This window comes from Diceros bicornis, chromosome 3 (assembly GCF_020826845.1).
Source record: "Diceros bicornis minor isolate mBicDic1 chromosome 3, mDicBic1.mat.cur, whole genome shotgun sequence".
NCBI lineage: Eukaryota > Metazoa > Chordata > Mammalia > Perissodactyla > Rhinocerotidae > Diceros > Diceros bicornis.
The window spans coordinates 73537934-73555289 of record NC_080742.1 but is presented as its reverse complement, the minus strand read 5'-3'; the positions used below and the strand labels follow the sequence as shown (position 1 = coordinate 73555289).

Genomic DNA, 17356 nt, shown 5'->3' with positions numbered 1-17356 from the left:
TTCATTTTGGATAAAAAGTAAACAAGGGCTTCGGGGTTTGAGAGAAAAAGGCAAGAAAGGGAAAAAAAGGAATATTTTCCAACTCACAAGACAGAGGGAAAAAATGTGTTCAGGGCCCGTAAGAGAAAAGACGTTGAAGTCAAAGGTTACAAATACATTTACCCCATGTGACACACCAGGCGGGCGGTAGAAATCTTTTCTACGTGCGTTTGTTTTTTGTAACATCTATCAGCAAGATCTCTCTTTCACAATACTGGGAGAGGCCTGTTTGTTCCTCCACTCCCACTGCTGAAGTCTGGACAAAGTTTGAGAAACCCCAAGCACCTGCGGCTCTAACCGAAACCGGCGAGCAGCCCAGGGAGCCCGTCACTTCTCCCCAATTTTCCGTCTCCAGCTTCCAGACCTTTTTCAAATGCGGTGTGAACATCCGGGTTCCGCGCCCCAGAAATAAGAGCTATTCCGGGGAGGGGGGCCTAGGGCGGCGCTGACGCTTCGTAAAGGTGTACGTCTGCAAAAGAGGAGACGAGCATCCTCCTCTCTCCAGGCGGCAGCCGCTGGGGCCGAGTTCCCAAAAGACAAGTCAAGAGGCCGGTTCCGGCGCCCAGAACCGCAACCCCGCGTCTGATCGCGCAGCCCGCGTCTCGACCGGAAAGGGGCGGGGCCTCGGGCCGGCGCGGCGGGGCCGACCGCGGCGTGCGGGGGGGTTCCTCCCGGGGCCCGGTCTGCAGCCGCGCGTTTCCGGCGCGCTCCCCCGCGTCCTGCGTCCTGTGGTCTCGCCCGCCCCCGCTGCCATGTTGGATTGTGCGGCCGCCGCCGCCGCCGCCGCCGCCGAAGGAGGGTTGGAGGAGGAGTTGGGAGTTTAGCGCAGTCGCCGGAGTCCGAGGACAACGGCCATCCGGCCAGAGCCTAGCCGGTCGGGAGCGGGGAGCTTCTCTTTCTCGGCGCGGCCCCCGGTCGGCTGCTCCTTCTCTTGGCCGCCTTCTCCCCGCGCCGGAGGAGCTGCGAGATGCTGCGCCTCTGACTCCCCTCCTCCCGCCCTGTCACCGAGAGGGGGGACTAGCGCTCGCCCACTCGCTGGAGGAGACGGCCCTGGACGCCCAGCCCAGCCGGCGAAACCATGAGCTCCGGCCAGCAGCAGCCGCCGCCACCGCGGAGGGTCACCAACGTGGGGTCCCTGCTGCTCACCCCGCAGGAAAACGAGTCCCTCTTCACCTTCCTCGGCAAGAAATGTGTGGTCAGTGGCCGAGACCCGCGTCCCACCCCCGACGTTACCTCACGGGCCGGGCTGGCGGGCCGGGAATTGGGAGTGGGGAAGGAGGCGGGAGCGGCGCGGGGACGGTCTGGCTGCCTCTCAGGCCTCCCGCCGGCCCGCGCCCCGGCCCCGCGTCGGCGCACTGGCCTCGCTCCCCGGGTGCGAGCAGTGCGGGCCGGGGCGGCCGGACGCCGCTTCCCGGCGCTGCCCGGGAGCAGGGAAGTGTCACCTCCGCAGGCCGGCCCTGGAGCCCTGCTTGGCCAGGCCCGGGTCCGCGCCCTTGCAGCTGGTTCAAACTTTACTTTCAGGCCACACGGGGATTTTCTTCTTGCACGAGCTGCTTAGTCTTAGAAACTGGGCCCTGTAGCTTCACCTCCTGCCGCTCGATCTGGGAGTACCTTCACAATGCCAGAGGTTTCAGGAGTGTGTAGGTCGGGGAAGGAAGCCCAAATATGAATGAAGCGGAACCATAAGGTGGTTTTTAATCCGCCTTTCTGATCTCAGGAGGGCATGAAGTCGAGGGCATCGGTTCAGAACGAGGGCAGGAAATGCTACCGCTCCCCATTGCAGAGAAACAGTTTATTTCTCCAGCAGTCTCGCCCAGGCCTGGTTTCTACTCTCCTCCCCACTGATTTTTTCCTTTGCATCGGTGGGAGGTGCTGCTCTCCCCATAACCGTGCGCAGGGGAGCCGCAATCTCGAGTAGTTCTTGGCCTTTTGGGGCCCGAGAATGGTTTTTAGATTGGTGCTGTGCGGCCTGTTCCAACCCCAGATGGCCGGTTGGGAGCAAGCAGTTCTGTGGGAAGGGGAATGTGTTTTGTTGACGGAAGCATTCATTACATTGGCTGCTGGCACTTCTGGGGGTGGGGAGGTTCTGCTCGATGGTGCAGGCCTTCGTAGGCTGCATCTTAACTGCGGTGGCTGGGTGGAACTGTGGTTGAGTTTGTTGAAACGTTGTTTGGGTCCCTTTCTCCCCTCTTTGCTTGTTAGAACCTACAGAGTATGTGCCACTGGAACCCAGGAAACACCTAACGAAATGTCAACAGCGCAATACTTTTTACAACTTTTCTTAGTGTTAAATGTGTCAAGCCAGACTACACCTGCTTGTTCAAGAAGTTAGGATTAGACAATTTCTGGAGGTTATCGGATTAATTGTTAACTTGATAGGAGTCTACCCTTTGTATCCTATGCCATCCTGTTGGAGTTTGAATCATTACATTCAATTCAGATGTGTTTCAAAAGTTAGACCTACAACTTTAAAGATAATCAAGCCTCCACCCTCCTCCCTTTTTTAAACAAATGAGAAAACTGAGCCAGTGAGCCCAAAGTCACACAACAAGTTAGTAATGTAACCAGAAACTCCTGATGCCTAGTCGGTTGTGCTTTCCACTGCAGCACGTTGTTTTAGAAGGGTTTTTTTCTTGTTATGGACTTATTTCTAAAAGTGGTGTTGAAGGAGTAATCACTTCTTTTTTTGCACCAAAAACTGATATGATTAAAGTGTAAGATTCTTAAAGAAGCACTAATTTTTTCTTATTTTCCATTTAGGGTAATCTCGAGCACGTTGAATGTTATATTATCTGCAAATGAAAAAAAAAATTTTCTGGTTTATTACATTTGCTATGTAATCTGTATTAGAAATGAAGTAGTTCTATGTTTTACATACCAGATGCAATAACTTTAGGCAGGAAGGACATTACATTTACGCACAAGTATACTAACTAATTGCTCTTTGCTTACCTGTAATGGTTACTGGTTTCAAAAAATGACAGATGTGGAAGAATACTGTGATAGAGAAAGATAGTGTTGCTTACTGTTTAGCATAAGTGAATTGCTGAATAAGCTGTCAGTATTCAGTGCTCAATTTCTTTATGTCATCTATTATTAATCAACTTTACCTTTTGTATTTCTGTCATTTAAAACCACACTGTTATAGTTACCTGCTCTTGTGGTATGAAATTGTTGCAAAGATTAACTTCAATATTTGAAGTCTCCGATTATTAGAGAGTAAAGTAAGAATGATATTTTAATTTTTTGGAACAATGTTTTTTTCCCTTTGCTGACTATGCTGTTTTTTGTAGTTTAAAACAACACTGAAATACATGGTCTCATAAAAAAATCCAGCAATAAGATTTACAGGTCAGACCAAATTTGTTAAGCAAGAAGTGTAGTCAGAACCCTATCTAAGATTCCAGAAATGAGACAGGAATAGTCATAGTTAATAGTCCCAGTTCTCGAGTTTCATTCCTTCTCGCACTCAACAGATATGTATTGAGTAACTAAATGTTGAAGTTGATGCTTGCCCTCAAGGAGCTTACTGTGTCTAAAAAGGAAAACAAATGTGTAAACTGATGAAGTCGGTACTTCAGAGTGATGTCTAAAACACTGCATGTAACAATGGAAAATGTCTTGGCTTTGTAGTCAGCAGACCGGAGTTCAAACTCATGTAGTCACTTTGGACAAGTTTCTTAAGCTCCCTGTCCTAGAATTGGTTTTCTCATCTCTAAAATAGGGATACTGTCTCATGGGGTGGTTGTGTGAATTAGAAGGACTGTATGTAAATATATGGATGCTGTTATTTTTATAAAGGTTTAGGGGATCAAAAGAGAGGATGAGTAAAAGCTTTAGAGAATGGGCGATACCTGAATACTCAAGATTAGTAGATACTCCCCAGGTTGATGAGAGGTATGAAACAGCTTGGAAAGTCAGGGGACCTACTAATAGTATGTTATGGAGCAAGGGGGGTTTCTGCTTGGGTTCTCAAATTTAGGTACACATTGGAATCATTGTGGAGATTATTACAAATGCCTATGGCTAGACCAAATTCCTAGGTGATATTCAAATTCAGTGGGTCTGAGGTGGAACTTGGGCATTTCTATTTTTAGCAAGCTTAACAGAAGACTCTATGCTGTGTCACAGTTTGAGAACCACTGCTGAAGCCCTTTGTGTTCTGATAGGGTAATCCTGAAGCACATTGGAAATGTTAATAGGTTTTCCTTCAGTCTTTGGTCTGTATTTTGTGAGTTAAGGTTAAATTAAGTTAAAACAAGTTACTTTAGTGCAGCGTTTCTCTAACTCTTTATATATCAATTTGTATTTCATAGATGTAAAAGAGAGATGCAGGAAGTATTGAGAGAGAGAGAGAGATATGGGGAAGTATTGCACTAGTTAGTGGGGAACCACAAGATCAGATTTGACTTTTAGAAAGTTTGAGAAGAAAGGTAGAGGCACTATAGAAGGTGGATTGAGGATTGTGAGAGTGGAGACAGAGGAGATCAGATAGGTGTTTACAGTAGTCCACATGAACCATGATGAGGGCCTGAATTAAGGCAGTGCTGGTGGGAATTCAAGGACAATTAAAAAGACTCTAGTAGGAGTTCGTCCCCCTTAGATATAAGGGGTGAGGGAAAGGAATTGGGATAAAGGCAGTTATAATCACTAACAGAAAAACTATGCAGAAGTATACATCTCTCACTAGGTGGAAGTTTGCCCAGATGTTAATGATTCTCTAGGTTGGTGATTGGTTTCATGGAGGAAGTGAATCTTCAGTAAATCTATTGTTTTGCCACAATCTATTGTTTTGTTCTGTAGTTTTTTAAGATAGATGTTTTGTGAAAGTTGAGGTTTCATTTAAAGTTATATGTAATATATAAATATATGTTATGTACTTTTACATAAAGTAAATAATTCTGATGCAATAGTTCTGATGTGGTATTTTCTTAGAACATTTAAGGTTTAAAAACAAGATTATCACGTCTTGTTTTGTAGTTAGTTCTGTTGCTTTTCATGTAGTGTGATTTAACCTGTTTTCCATAAAGAGTATATACCATCTTGCCAAGTAGAATTTAATATATATAGTCCTGAATAAGTAAGAATTTTCAGGGGTTGGAAAAAATAAAACCTTATACTAGCCCTCTACAAATGTCTCTGATCCAAAAGGATTGGGGTTAGTAATGTTGTTGACTGTTACCTTTCCCTGCCATACTCACCTGGTTTGTTTGTTTCAAGGTTTAGTGATACTTAAGAAGCCATTTTTATTAAACAACTTTAATCTTCATTTCCTTTAATTCCTTAGCACTTGTTTTAACTTGCTTAAATTCTTTAGCTTTTTTTCCTTTGTTTTCTTACCCTACGTGTAATTCTGGAAGATTAGACTTTATGCCTACATAGTCTTCTATATAATTTTTGTAACATTTAGCATACAGATCACTGAATACTTATTGATTGAGTAATTATAGTTGCTAACTTTCTTAGGAGCTCATTCAGCATTTGTCATTGCTTGATCAGGTTGTTAAAACCTTCAGTTTCTAATGCAGATGTTATCTGGACTTATGTCTTCATTAATTAGGAGAACAAAGTGGTTTAATTCTGTTGCTGAACGAATACAATATAGGTGGTCGCAGTAGCTGTCCCACAGTTACTTTGTTTCTGTTCTAAATTCTTAAATAGGTTTGGAGAGAGAGGTACCTAGAGGGATCCTTGTCTTGATGAAGGCTTGAGTTAAGGTACTACTAGTGGGAAGTTAGGGCTGAAAATGTATTTCACCTTGAGTAATGTAGTAGAAGAAAAAAGGTTCAAGTTCATGGGATTTGGAATACACAAAGATGAGAAGGCAGCCTGTTTAGTATAGAGGAAAAAGGTGAGTACAAAAGTGTGTGTCATACAGAGTGGACTGTAAGCACAGGAGGAGCTTTAGAAAAATCCAGTAGATCTGGGTTATAAATCCTATTTCTTGTTATTCTTAGCTGTATAATATAGGCAGATTTCTTAACCAGTATGAGCCTTGGTTTCTAGGTTTGTAAAATGGGCGTAGACGAGGATTTTAGAGAATAATGCAATGACGTATGTAAAGCACTTAGAGTGCCTGATACTTAGTAAAGTGTCCAGGAGTTTGGAGAAGCATGTGAAAGAATGTTGTCATTAATACTGTTCACTTCTTGGTCTAGATTTCCTGTTACTGGCAGGGAGGTTTAAAGTAAAATTTTGAGCTCTTGTATTTTGTTTTGATTTAGGTAGATTCTTAACAATTTTGTTTAAAGTCAGTTAATTATAGAGTATGCAAATTAAGAGCGAAGAGTTAAGCAGCAGCTGGAACAAGTTTCTCTGGGGAGTTTCTGGGCAGCCTTAGCCCCCCTGGCTGCTGGCTGAAGACGAAAAAAGGGTTACTGGTATAAGAGGTTAAGAGTTCCTGGGTTTTAGTCCATGCTTTGCCACTAATTAATTGTGAATGTGCGCTAGAATCTCTGCATTCCTGAGTCTCACTTTCCTAATCTGAAAATGAGGGGTTAGACAAGATATCACCACAGTCCTTCCAGCTTTAACATTCTATCACTAAATATTCTAGATGCCGGGGATCTGTAGCAGAGAAAGAACAGCCCTCCTGCTAACCTTGGCATATGTGTGTTTTGGGCAATGGGGACAAAAGATAGTATATATCTAAGTGAAAGGTGGATAATCTCAAATTATTTCATTGCAAATTCCCATTTCTAACTCACCTTTTTCTAAGCATCACAACTTAATAGGCATTTCACTTTAAAAAAGACCAGAATAAACAGAATTAAAAGGTGTTAGTAATAGAATAATCAGCTCTCAACTAATTTTGAATCATTAATTATTCCATGTTATTACAAGGAATTTTTGGCTTATTAGAAGTATAGTGCCTCTTAATTAAGATGGTTTATTTTTAAGAGTTTCTCTTTTATTAACCAATTTCATCTAGAACCTTAGTTCTTACGTGAAATTGTATTAGTGATATGATAGTTGGGTGTTACATTTTATTGCTTATTGTCTAAGGTAAAAAAAGTTTACGTTTTTAGTTTGTGTTAGACTCAATAGTTATAGTGAACTGACTTGGTCATTTTAGAGACTGATTCAAAGTCGAGGTTTAAAAGAGCAGATAGAGTTGAGCTTCATTATAAATTATTCTGTCTAGGAATCATAGCTTTGATCCCATAGATAAGAACCCGGCATTATTAATATAGAGTTCACTTGCACTGTAAAGGTCCTGAAGGCAACACAAGTTCATACATTCTTGTCCACAGTAATATAATATATATTGTTAACTGTAAATATAATTCTCACTGGTGTATGACTGAGCAGTCTAGTATGTTTAAGTATAGTTGTTCCTTGGTATCTATAGGGGATTGGTTCCAGGAGCCCCTCAGATACGAAAATCCTTGGATCCTCAAGTCCGTTGTATAAATGACGTAGTATTTGCGTATAACTTATGCATATCCTCCTGTATACTTTAAATCATATCTAGATTACTTATAATACCTAATACATGTAAATGCTGTGTATATTGTTGTTATACCGTATTGTTTGGGGAATAATGACAAGAAAAAAAGTTTGTACATGTTCAGTACAAATGCAGCCGTTGTAGGCCTTTGGATCTGCGGTTGGTTGAATCTGCGGATGGAGAACCTGAAGATATGGAACCCGTGGATATGGAGGGCTGACTGTATTAAGTCTTGTTTAGTAATTGGAAGATGTTTGGCATATTTGAGTATATTAATAAATATAATGTGACAAAAATATATCCTGTTTTTATTTATTCTATCTATATCGGGATTCTTAGAAGTAGTAGAGGATTACACCGCTATAACAGCAATACAAGAGAGTGAAATTAATTAGAAAACATCAGTTTCACTTTGGAGTTAATATGTTGTAAAGGAATTATGACCCATTTTTAAAAAGACTAAATAATTGGATGTGGAGTAATGATGAAGATGCAAATCTAGAAAAGCCCCCTTTAGAGAATAAAATCAAAGGAAAGATTTGTAGTAACTTCATATCTCAGTGTATCTTTTAATTTACTTTAATTGTTCTTCAATATCCTTGGCCCCTTGGTTTCTCTGCTATAGTGATTTTTTTTTTAACTTATTTTTAGTTTTACCTGAAGATTTACTATAGAAATTTGTCTCTGTAAAAGGAGTACTCAATAAGGACCAGATAAATTGAAACCAAAGGGAAATACGAAAGACATCACATCCAGAAATATAAAATGATGTTAAAAATGACATGAGGCGATCAAAATTATCATGAGCCAAATATATAGTAGCTTTAGAACAATGAAATTTTTTTGTTTCATTTTAAACTTTTATATTAAATTTAGAGAAGCTAAAACTATTTACTATTTTTAAGTGTTAAACTAGCTGAGGTGGTTCATTTATCATACCTTTGATTCCAAAATAAAAAATTTTAAGTGAGGGGCCTGCCCGGTGGCGCAAGTGGTTGAGTGCGCGCCTTCCGCTGTGGTGGCCCAGGGTTCGCATCCCGGTTGCGCACCGACGTACCACCTATCAGGCCATGCTGTCAGGCGTCCCATGTAAAGTGGAGGAAGATGGGCATGAATTTTAGCCCACGGCCAGTCTTCCTCAGCAAAAAGAGGAGGATTGGCAGATGTTAGCTCAGGGCTGATCTTTCTCACAAAAAAAAAAAAAAAAAATTTTTAAGTGAAATACGCCCTCCAGTATGGTGAATACTTTTGTTGCCGTAGAAATATCAGAGGATACCTGAATACCTAGGAAATTTTCATACTAGTAGAGGAGCCAATTGATTTGTATGCAGTGCATAAAGCTGGTCAGAAACCCAAATGATATCCTTGTTTTTATTAATGAAATATCATCGTGATCAAGTAGTGAGGAATTACTGAATATATAACACCCTCCCAGTATCTTGGAATACATGGAAGGGGTAAGGAAGATCCAATCCTTACTCCTCAGTTGTGTACTAAGTAGCTGGGGAAGACAAACATCGTGCACAAAATGATATATTTTACAATCTAGCCTATAATAAAGATTTGGGTAGTAGAGATGAGAGATAGATATCTCATTGTGGGGTTTGATATATCATTGTGGGGCTTGAACATGAGGACCTTAAATGACCTGTAGAATTTATGTCAGCAGGGAAGTGGCTCAGTTCAAGAATAGGAAAATGTGTGAGCAAGTTTGGAGTAGAAAATTTGCATGCAGTGTTTGGAAATATTAATTAGACTGCTTTGGCTAGAATTGAGAATGGTATTTGCTTGAGGAGATAGTGAATGATAAGTTCCAAGGGTAAATTGAGGCCAGATTTTGGAAGACCTTGAAGTTCACACTTAGAGGTTGAACTTCAGTCCCTAAGTAGTAGGGAGCCACAAAGATTTGATTGAAAAAGTGTCAAGATAGGAAGGATCTAGAGATGGGGAAAACTGGAAATTATTATTCAGAATGGGAATAATTGAGTAATGCTTTCAAGTTAACTAAACTCTTTCTTATTCTTTATCTCAGCAGACCTGACCTAAGGAACCTGAATTGTAGCAGCATCTGGAACAAAAAAGAGGATTATGAGGGATAGTAAATTTTTGGTCTTCATGCTCATGGCAGACATCACCTATCACTCACAGCATTTTTTCCTGCTGCATCTAGATGTGGTCTCTAAATACTAAACATATCCCTACAGGCATCCACTACCAATTAGTCCAAGTTCACAGTGGGTGAAATCTAGTTGCCGTTACAAGGCTATATTCTAAAAGCATTGCGAAGAAAAAATTGGCAGTATCTAGTTGGCTGTGTGAATTCCAGATGACAACAGAACCTTCTAGTGGAAATGGCTAAATAGTAGAAATTGTAGGACTAGAGCCTTTGGAACCTTTACAGAGTAAAGCCTTTGGAACCTTTGCAGAGTGTTGATTATTGAGGCCTTGGGAGTGGAATTAGATCTATGAGGTGTCAGTGCAGGACAAGATTACAGAGAGAGGGAGTATAGCCCATATTTGACTTGGCCAGTATTTGAGAAGGATGGATTCCAGGAGGAGTTGAAGGGGAAGAAAGATGTTCTCCTTAATCTACCAGAAAAATCGTATTATTGATATTGTTCTGCAACTTAACTTTTTCACTTACATTAATATATCTTTCATGTATTTCCACATCCGTTTATATCTATTGCATACTTTTTATTACTACATCCTGTATTTTATGAGTTTCTTGTAACTTATTAACCTCTATTGAGGGGTGTATTAGTTTCCTAGGGCTGCTGAAACAAACTCGGTAGCATAAAAAACAAATTTATTCTTGCACACTTTTGGAGACTAGAGATCTGAAATCAAGGTGTCAGCAGGGTTGGTTCCTTCTGGACACACTGAGAGAGGATCTGTCCCATGCCTCTCTCCTGGCTTCTGGCATTTGCTGGCAATCATTAATGTTTCTTGGTTTATAGATTCATGACTCTAATCCCTACTTATGTAATCACATGATGTTCTGCACTTGTCTGTCCCTTTGTCTTCTCTTCTTATAAGTACACCCAGTCATTGGATTAGCATTAACCCTAATGACCTCATCTTAACTTGGTTACTTCTGCAAAGACCTCCTTTACAAATAAGGCCACATTCACAGATGTAGGGGTTAGGACTTCAACATAACTTTTATCGTTATGTTGTGTGTACCCATACACACATATGGGTACTACATGTACCCATAACAATGGGTATTTTTACTTTCCAAGTTTTTGCCTTTAGAAACAGTGCTATAATGAACATTCAAATACATATTTCTATGTATCCTTTCCAAGTATTTTTATAGAATAAATTCTAAGAAATGAAGTCAGAGGGCATGAGCATTAAAATACTAATAGATACTGCTGAGTTGTCTTCCAAAACAGTTGTTGTCAAATTCTGTATATTCTCATCAACACTAGGATTTAAAAATCTTTTTCACTTCTCACAGTTTCACTGGTCCAAAAAAATGTCATTGTTTCTAGTTTTTAGTGAAGTTAAACATCTTTTCATGTCTGATCATCATTTATATTTCTTCTGTGAATTGCCTATTCTTGTCTTTAGACCCTTTTTCTATTGAGTTATTTGTTTTTTCATGGTGACTTGAAGAAATCTTTAGGGATGGTAATTATGTATTACAGTATTTTTTGGCAGTTTGTCATTTATCTTTTGACAGAAGTATTTTCAGTGTTTTTGGTCATTGCATAGGTTTTTAATTTTTCTGTAGTTAAATGTAATAATCTTTCTATTATATCAAGTTTTTATTTAATACTGTCCTAACTCAGAATTGCAAAAATATTCACTCATATTTTCCTAATACTTTTATGGTTTTATTTTGAACATATTATCTTTGATCTTTCTGGAAGTGACTTTGGAAAACGAGTGTAGTAGAAATCCAGCTTTATATTTTTACAAATGGCTAGTTATTCCAGTGACATTTCTTGAGCAATTTATATTCTCCCACCTATTTGAAATGCTGCCATTATAATTTACTACATTACTAGATGTACTTAGACCCATTTCTACATTCTCTTCTATTTATTTCATTTGTTTATGTATTATTTTGCCAGTATACAGAATTTTTAATTAGTGTAGCTTTATAATGATGATACAGTTTGATTAGCGTTAAGCCCCTTGTTGCTCTACTTTTCAATATTTTTTGGCTGTTTTTATGTGCCTATGCTTAGTGTTTTTTCAAGACTTTGCCTCCCACCTGTATACCCCACCAAAAAATATTTGCTTCAATTTGGAATAGCGTTGGGTTTGTAGATTAATTTAGGAAGAATTGACATATTGAGGCTAACCTTTAGAAAGCAAGTCTTTTTTATTTACTAGTTAAGTCTTATTTCCTTCTATAGTTTTATAATTTTATCATGTGTACTAGCCATTTAAAAAAACTTTTTTGAGTACAAAAGTAATATCTAATTATACTCATTGTTTAAAACACACACACACAGAAGGCATTATACGGAGTTCAAAGTTAAAATACTCCTTTATCTCTCTCATCCCCCTATACAATTATGCTTCGTGGAAAGCTCTTCTTAATGCTTTGATGTGACTCTTTCCCATCCTTTTTATGCATGTGTATATATGTATATGTATGTCTGCATTTTACCTGAAAGGGGTCATATTATGGGCAGTTTGTATAAGGTACTTATAGATTTACCTCATGCTTTTTTTTTTAAGAAACATTTTTATTATGGTAACTTTTAGACATATACAAAGTAAAGTAGCATAATGAACCTACATGTACCTATCACCCAGCTTTAGTGGGTATCACCTCATGGCCAATCTTGTTTGCTTTATATCCCTACCCACTTTTCCCTTTCCTGTATTATTTTTAAGTAAATCCTAGGCATATGATTTTTTTTCCCCCTGATCAGTCTGGTAAGGGGTTTATTAATTTTATTGCTTTTCTAGGGGAAAACAAACAAACAAACCAGGTTTTAGTTTAATTGATTTCTGTCATTTTTCTTGTTTTCTATTTTATTGATTTCTGCTCTGATCTGTATTATTTCCTTCTGCTTACTTTAGGTTTAATTTGGTTTTCTTTTCTAGTTTTTCTTAAGGTGGTAACTACTGAGGTAATTGATTTGAGACCTTTTTTCATTTTCTAGTATAGGTGTTTAGTGCTATATATTTCCTCCTAAATACTGGTTTAGTGGCATCCCACATATTGGATATGTTGTATTTTCATTTAATTTAAATTACTTTCTAATATTCCTTTTCATTTCTTTGACCCACGGATTTTTCAGAAGTATGCAATTTAGTTTCCAAAGATTTAGGGATTTTCCAGATCTCTTTCTGTTATTGATTTCTAACTTAATTCCATTGTTATTGGAGGACATATGAATCCTTTTTATTGAGCAGTGTTTTATAGGGCAGAATATAGTCTAAATTAGTGTTCCACATGCACCTGAAAATAATATATATTCCACTGTTGCTGGGTGGAGTGTTCAGCAAATGTTAATTATGTCAAGTTGGCCAATAGTATAGTTAAGTCTTCTGTATGCTTAATGATTTTCTGTCTACTTGCTCTATCAATTATTGAGAGAGGGGTGTTGAATTCTTCCATTATAATTATGAATTTGTCTGTTTTTCCTTGCAATTCTGTCAGTTTTGCTTCATATGTTTTGAAACCTCTTTATTAGGTGCATAACCATTTACAGTTGTTATGTCTTCTTGAAGAATTGACCATGGTCATGAAATGACCCCCTTTCTCCCTGATGTACTTTGCTCTGAAATCAACTTTGATATTCATATAGCCAGTGAAGCTTTCTTTTGATTGGTGCTATAATCTCTTTTTGTGTTCGTTTACTTTTAAGCCCTTTAATTTGGATCTTTAGACCATTTACATTTGATGTGATTATTGATATGATGGGTTTAAATTTACCATCTTCCTGTTTGTTTTGTTTGTCTCACATGTTCTTTGTTCCTTTTCCCTTCTTTTTCTGCCTTTCTTTAGATTTCTTTAGTATTTTTGTGTGTGTGTGTGAGGAAGACTAGCCCTGAGCTAACATCCAATGCCAATCCTCCTCTTTTTGCTGAGGAAGACTGGCTCTGGGCTAACATGTGTGCCCATCTTCCTCTACTTTATATGGGATGCTGCCACAGCATAGCCTGACAAGTGGTGCGTCGGTGCGTGCCTGGGATCTGAACCTGCGAACCCGTGGCTGCCAAAGCGGAGCACACGCTCTTAACCACTGCGCCACCGGGCTGGCCCCTTCTTCAGTATTTTTTATTTCCTTTTAATCTCCTTTTTTATTAGTTGTAACTTTATTTTGTTGTTTTTGTGGTTGCTTTATGGTTTACAGTATATATCTTTAACTTATTACAGTCTACTTGCAAAGGCTATTACATCACTTCACATTTAGTATAACAACTTCCCAATAGCATAATTCCATTTCTTTCCTTCAGGCTGTATTGTTGCCATACCTTTTACCTTCTACTGTTGTAAACTCCCTGATACATTGTTATTATTTTTGCTCTAAAGATTCACTTATCTTTTAAAGAGATTTAAATAGTAAGAAGAAAAGTCTTATATTTATTTTGGTTATCATTTCTGGTGCCCTTGATTCCTTTATTTAAATCCAGACTTATGTCAGTTTTCTTCAGCCAGAGTATTTTTTTTCTTTCTTTTTTTTTAAACATCCCTTGTAATGCAGGTCTGCTGCTGATAAATTTTCAGCTTTGTATATTTGAAAAAGTCTATATTTTGCCCTGATTCGTGGAAGATATTTTCTCTGGATATAGAGTTGTAGGTTGATAGTTTTTTCTTTCTGTAGTTTAAATGTGATGCAAACCTCTGACTGGAAATCTGCTGATGTCTTTTTCTTTAATCTTTTGTACAAAATGTATCTTTTTTCTCTGACTGCTTTTAAGATTTTTTCTTTACTACTGGTTTTAAGGAATCTGATTATGGTGTGCCTTGGTGTAGTTTTCTTATTGTTTCTTGTGTTGGAATTTCTTGAGCTTCTTGGATTTGTGGATTTTTAATAGGTTTATATCAAGTTTGGAAATTTTTCAGACATTTTTCAAATATCCACCCTGCCTGCTGGATTTCAGTTACACAAATAGATTGCTTGAAGGTTTCCCACACCTCACTGCTGTACAGTTCGTTTTTTTAATTCTACCTCTTTCTCATTGTGTTTCTTTTAGATAGTAACTATTGCTGTGTCTTCAAGATCACTAATCTTTTGTCTATGATGTCTAATCTGCCATTAATATCATCCAGACATTAGTTTTTCATCTCAGACATTACAGTTTTCATCTCTGGAAGTTTAATTTGAATTTTTTAAAAAGTATATTCTATGTTTCTGCCTAACATGTTCAATCTTTGCTCTAGCTTAATCTGTGGAATAGAGGTATGATTGTTTTAATGGCCATGTCTACTAATTCTATCCTCTGTGTCAGTTTCTCTAGATTTATTTTTGTCTTCACTATGGATCATATTTTTCTGCTTTTTTACGTGCTCGGTAATTTTTGATTGGATGCTAGATATTGTGAAATTTATCTGACTTTATTAACCAGTCTTTTGAGTTTTTAGTGGTAAGGTGTTATTTTTTATTTTTCACTAAAGTCTTCTGTAATTGCTAATTACTATATTTTAAGAGCATCCTGCCACCTTTTCTTTACAATAATAACTAATTAAATATATCTAAAGATGCTAATTTTTTAAGTTCTCATCATTGAAAAAAATTTTCAGTGTATATTTACGTATTCCCTCTCTTCTTTGCTGCTGTTTCCTCAATTATCTGATTATTCTTGGTTGTTGGTCCAAATACATGTTTGAAGGACTGCTTTCTCAATATAGATAGGTAGCTTGGATTTCTTTTCTTTTGAATTAATAGACTTTATTTTATACAGCAGTTTTAGGTTTACAGAAAGATTGTGCAGAAACGGAGGGTTCACATACACCTGTCTCCCCCTTGCCAACCCCAGTTTCCCCTGTTACTAACTTCTTGTCTTAGTGTGGTACATTTGTTAAAATTGGTGACCAGTATTGATTCATTATTAAACTAAAGTCCGTAGTTTACAGTAGGCTTAACTCCTTGTACAGATCTTTAGGTTTTGGTTTTCATAAATGCATGTTATGTACCCAGCGCTAACAGTATCATACAGAATAGTTTCACTGCCCTAAAATACCCCATGCTCCACCTATTTATCCCTCCCCTCTCCTGCTGAAACCCTGGGATCCACTGATTTTTTTACTTTGTATATAGTTTTTGCCTTTTCCAGAATGTCGTCTAGTTGGAATCATGCAGTATGTAGTCTTTACAGACTGATTTCTTTCACTTAGCAATATGCATTTAAGGTTTCTCCATGCCATTTTGTGGCTTGATAGCTTGTTTCTTTTTATTGCTGATTAGTATTTCATTGTATGGATGTACCATGGTTTGTTTATCCATTCACCAATTGAAGGAAATCTTGATTGCTTCTAGTTTTTGGTAGTTATTAATAAAGCTGCTATAAACATTCATTTGCTGGTTTTTGTGTGGATATAGGTTTTCAGCTCATTCAGGTAAATGCCTAGGAGCATGATTCCTGCATCATATGGTAAGCCTGTGTTTAGCCTTGTAAGAAACTGCCAAACCATCTTCCCAAGTGGCTGTTGCATTTTGCATTCCCACCAGCAGTAAATGAGAGTTCCTGTTGTTGCACATTCTCACCAGTGTTTGATGTTACCAGTGTTTTGGATTTTAGTCATTCTAATAGGTTTATAGTCATAACTCATTGTTTTAATTTGCAATGCCTAATGCCATGTGATTTTGAGCATCTTTTCATATGTTTATTTGCCATCTGTATATCTTCTTCCTTAAGTGTTTAGTAAAATTCCTCAGTGAAACCATCTTGGCTTGGTGTTTTCTGTTTTGAAAGGTGTTCATTACTGATTGAATTTCCTTAGTAAATATAGGTTTATTCTTATTATCTAGTTCTCCTTGTGTGAATTTTAGTTGATTGTATCTTTCAAAGAATTGGTCCATTACATTGCTTACTTTGGATTTACTTTGCTCTTCGTTTTCTAGTTTCCTAAGGTGGATGCTTAGGCTATTGATTTTAGATCTTTTTTTCCCCTCATATATGCATTCAGTGATGTCAGTTTCCCTCTAAGCACTGCTTTTGCTGCATCACACAAATTTTGGTAAGTTATGTTTTCATTTTCTTTTAGTTCAAAATATTTTTTTTTTTTAGTTCGAAATATTTTTAAATTTCTCTTGAGACTTCTTTGATCCATGTGTTATTTAGAATTATGTTTAATCTCCAAGTATTTTGAAAATTTCCAGCTGTCTTTCTTTTACTGATTTCTACATTGTTGTCTGAGAGCATATTTTGTATAATTTGTATTCTTTTAAATTTGTTAAGTTGTGTTTTATGGAGCAGAATGAGTTCTGTCTTGGTGATTATTCCATGGGAGCTTGAGAAGAATGTGTATTCTACTGTTGTTGGGTGAACTATTCTATAAATGTGAACTAGATCTAGCCATTGATGGATGGATGGTGTTGAGTTCAACTCTGTCCTTACTGATTTTCTGCCTGTTGGGTCTGTCAAGTACTAATACAAGGTTATTGAAATCGCCAGCTAACATAGTGGATTCACCTATTTTTCTTTGCAGTTCTATCAGCTTTTGCCTCATGTATTTTGATGTTCTGTTAAATGCGTACACATTAAGAATTGCTATGTTTTCTTGGAGAATGGATCCCTTTATCATTATGTAATGGTCCTCTCTGTTCCTGATAATTTTCCTTGCTCTGAAGCATGCTTTGCCCAAAAATTAGTGTAGCTACTCCAGCTTTCTTTCAATTAGTGTTAGTATAGTGTATTTTTCTCTATTGCTGTAACTTATCTATGTCT

The 17356-nt window shown here is 38.1% G+C and overlaps 1 protein-coding gene across 2 annotated transcripts in view; it reads left to right on the top strand.

Moving 5' to 3' along the window:
• Window positions 1-865: 865 nt before the first annotated feature.
• WASL (WASP like actin nucleation promoting factor) overlaps window positions 866-17356 on the top strand; it is a 69293-nt gene continuing 52802 nt past the window's right edge. Inside the window, exon 1 of one of the 2 annotated variants that reach the window (XM_058529176.1) lies at window positions 866-1234. In XM_058529176.1, the coding sequence (XP_058385159.1) occupies window positions 1118-1234 (117 nt within the window). In that variant the 5' untranslated portion in view covers window positions 866-1117. The remainder of the gene's footprint in view (window positions 1235-17356) is intronic. The other variant, XM_058529185.1, reaches the window with a different exon arrangement.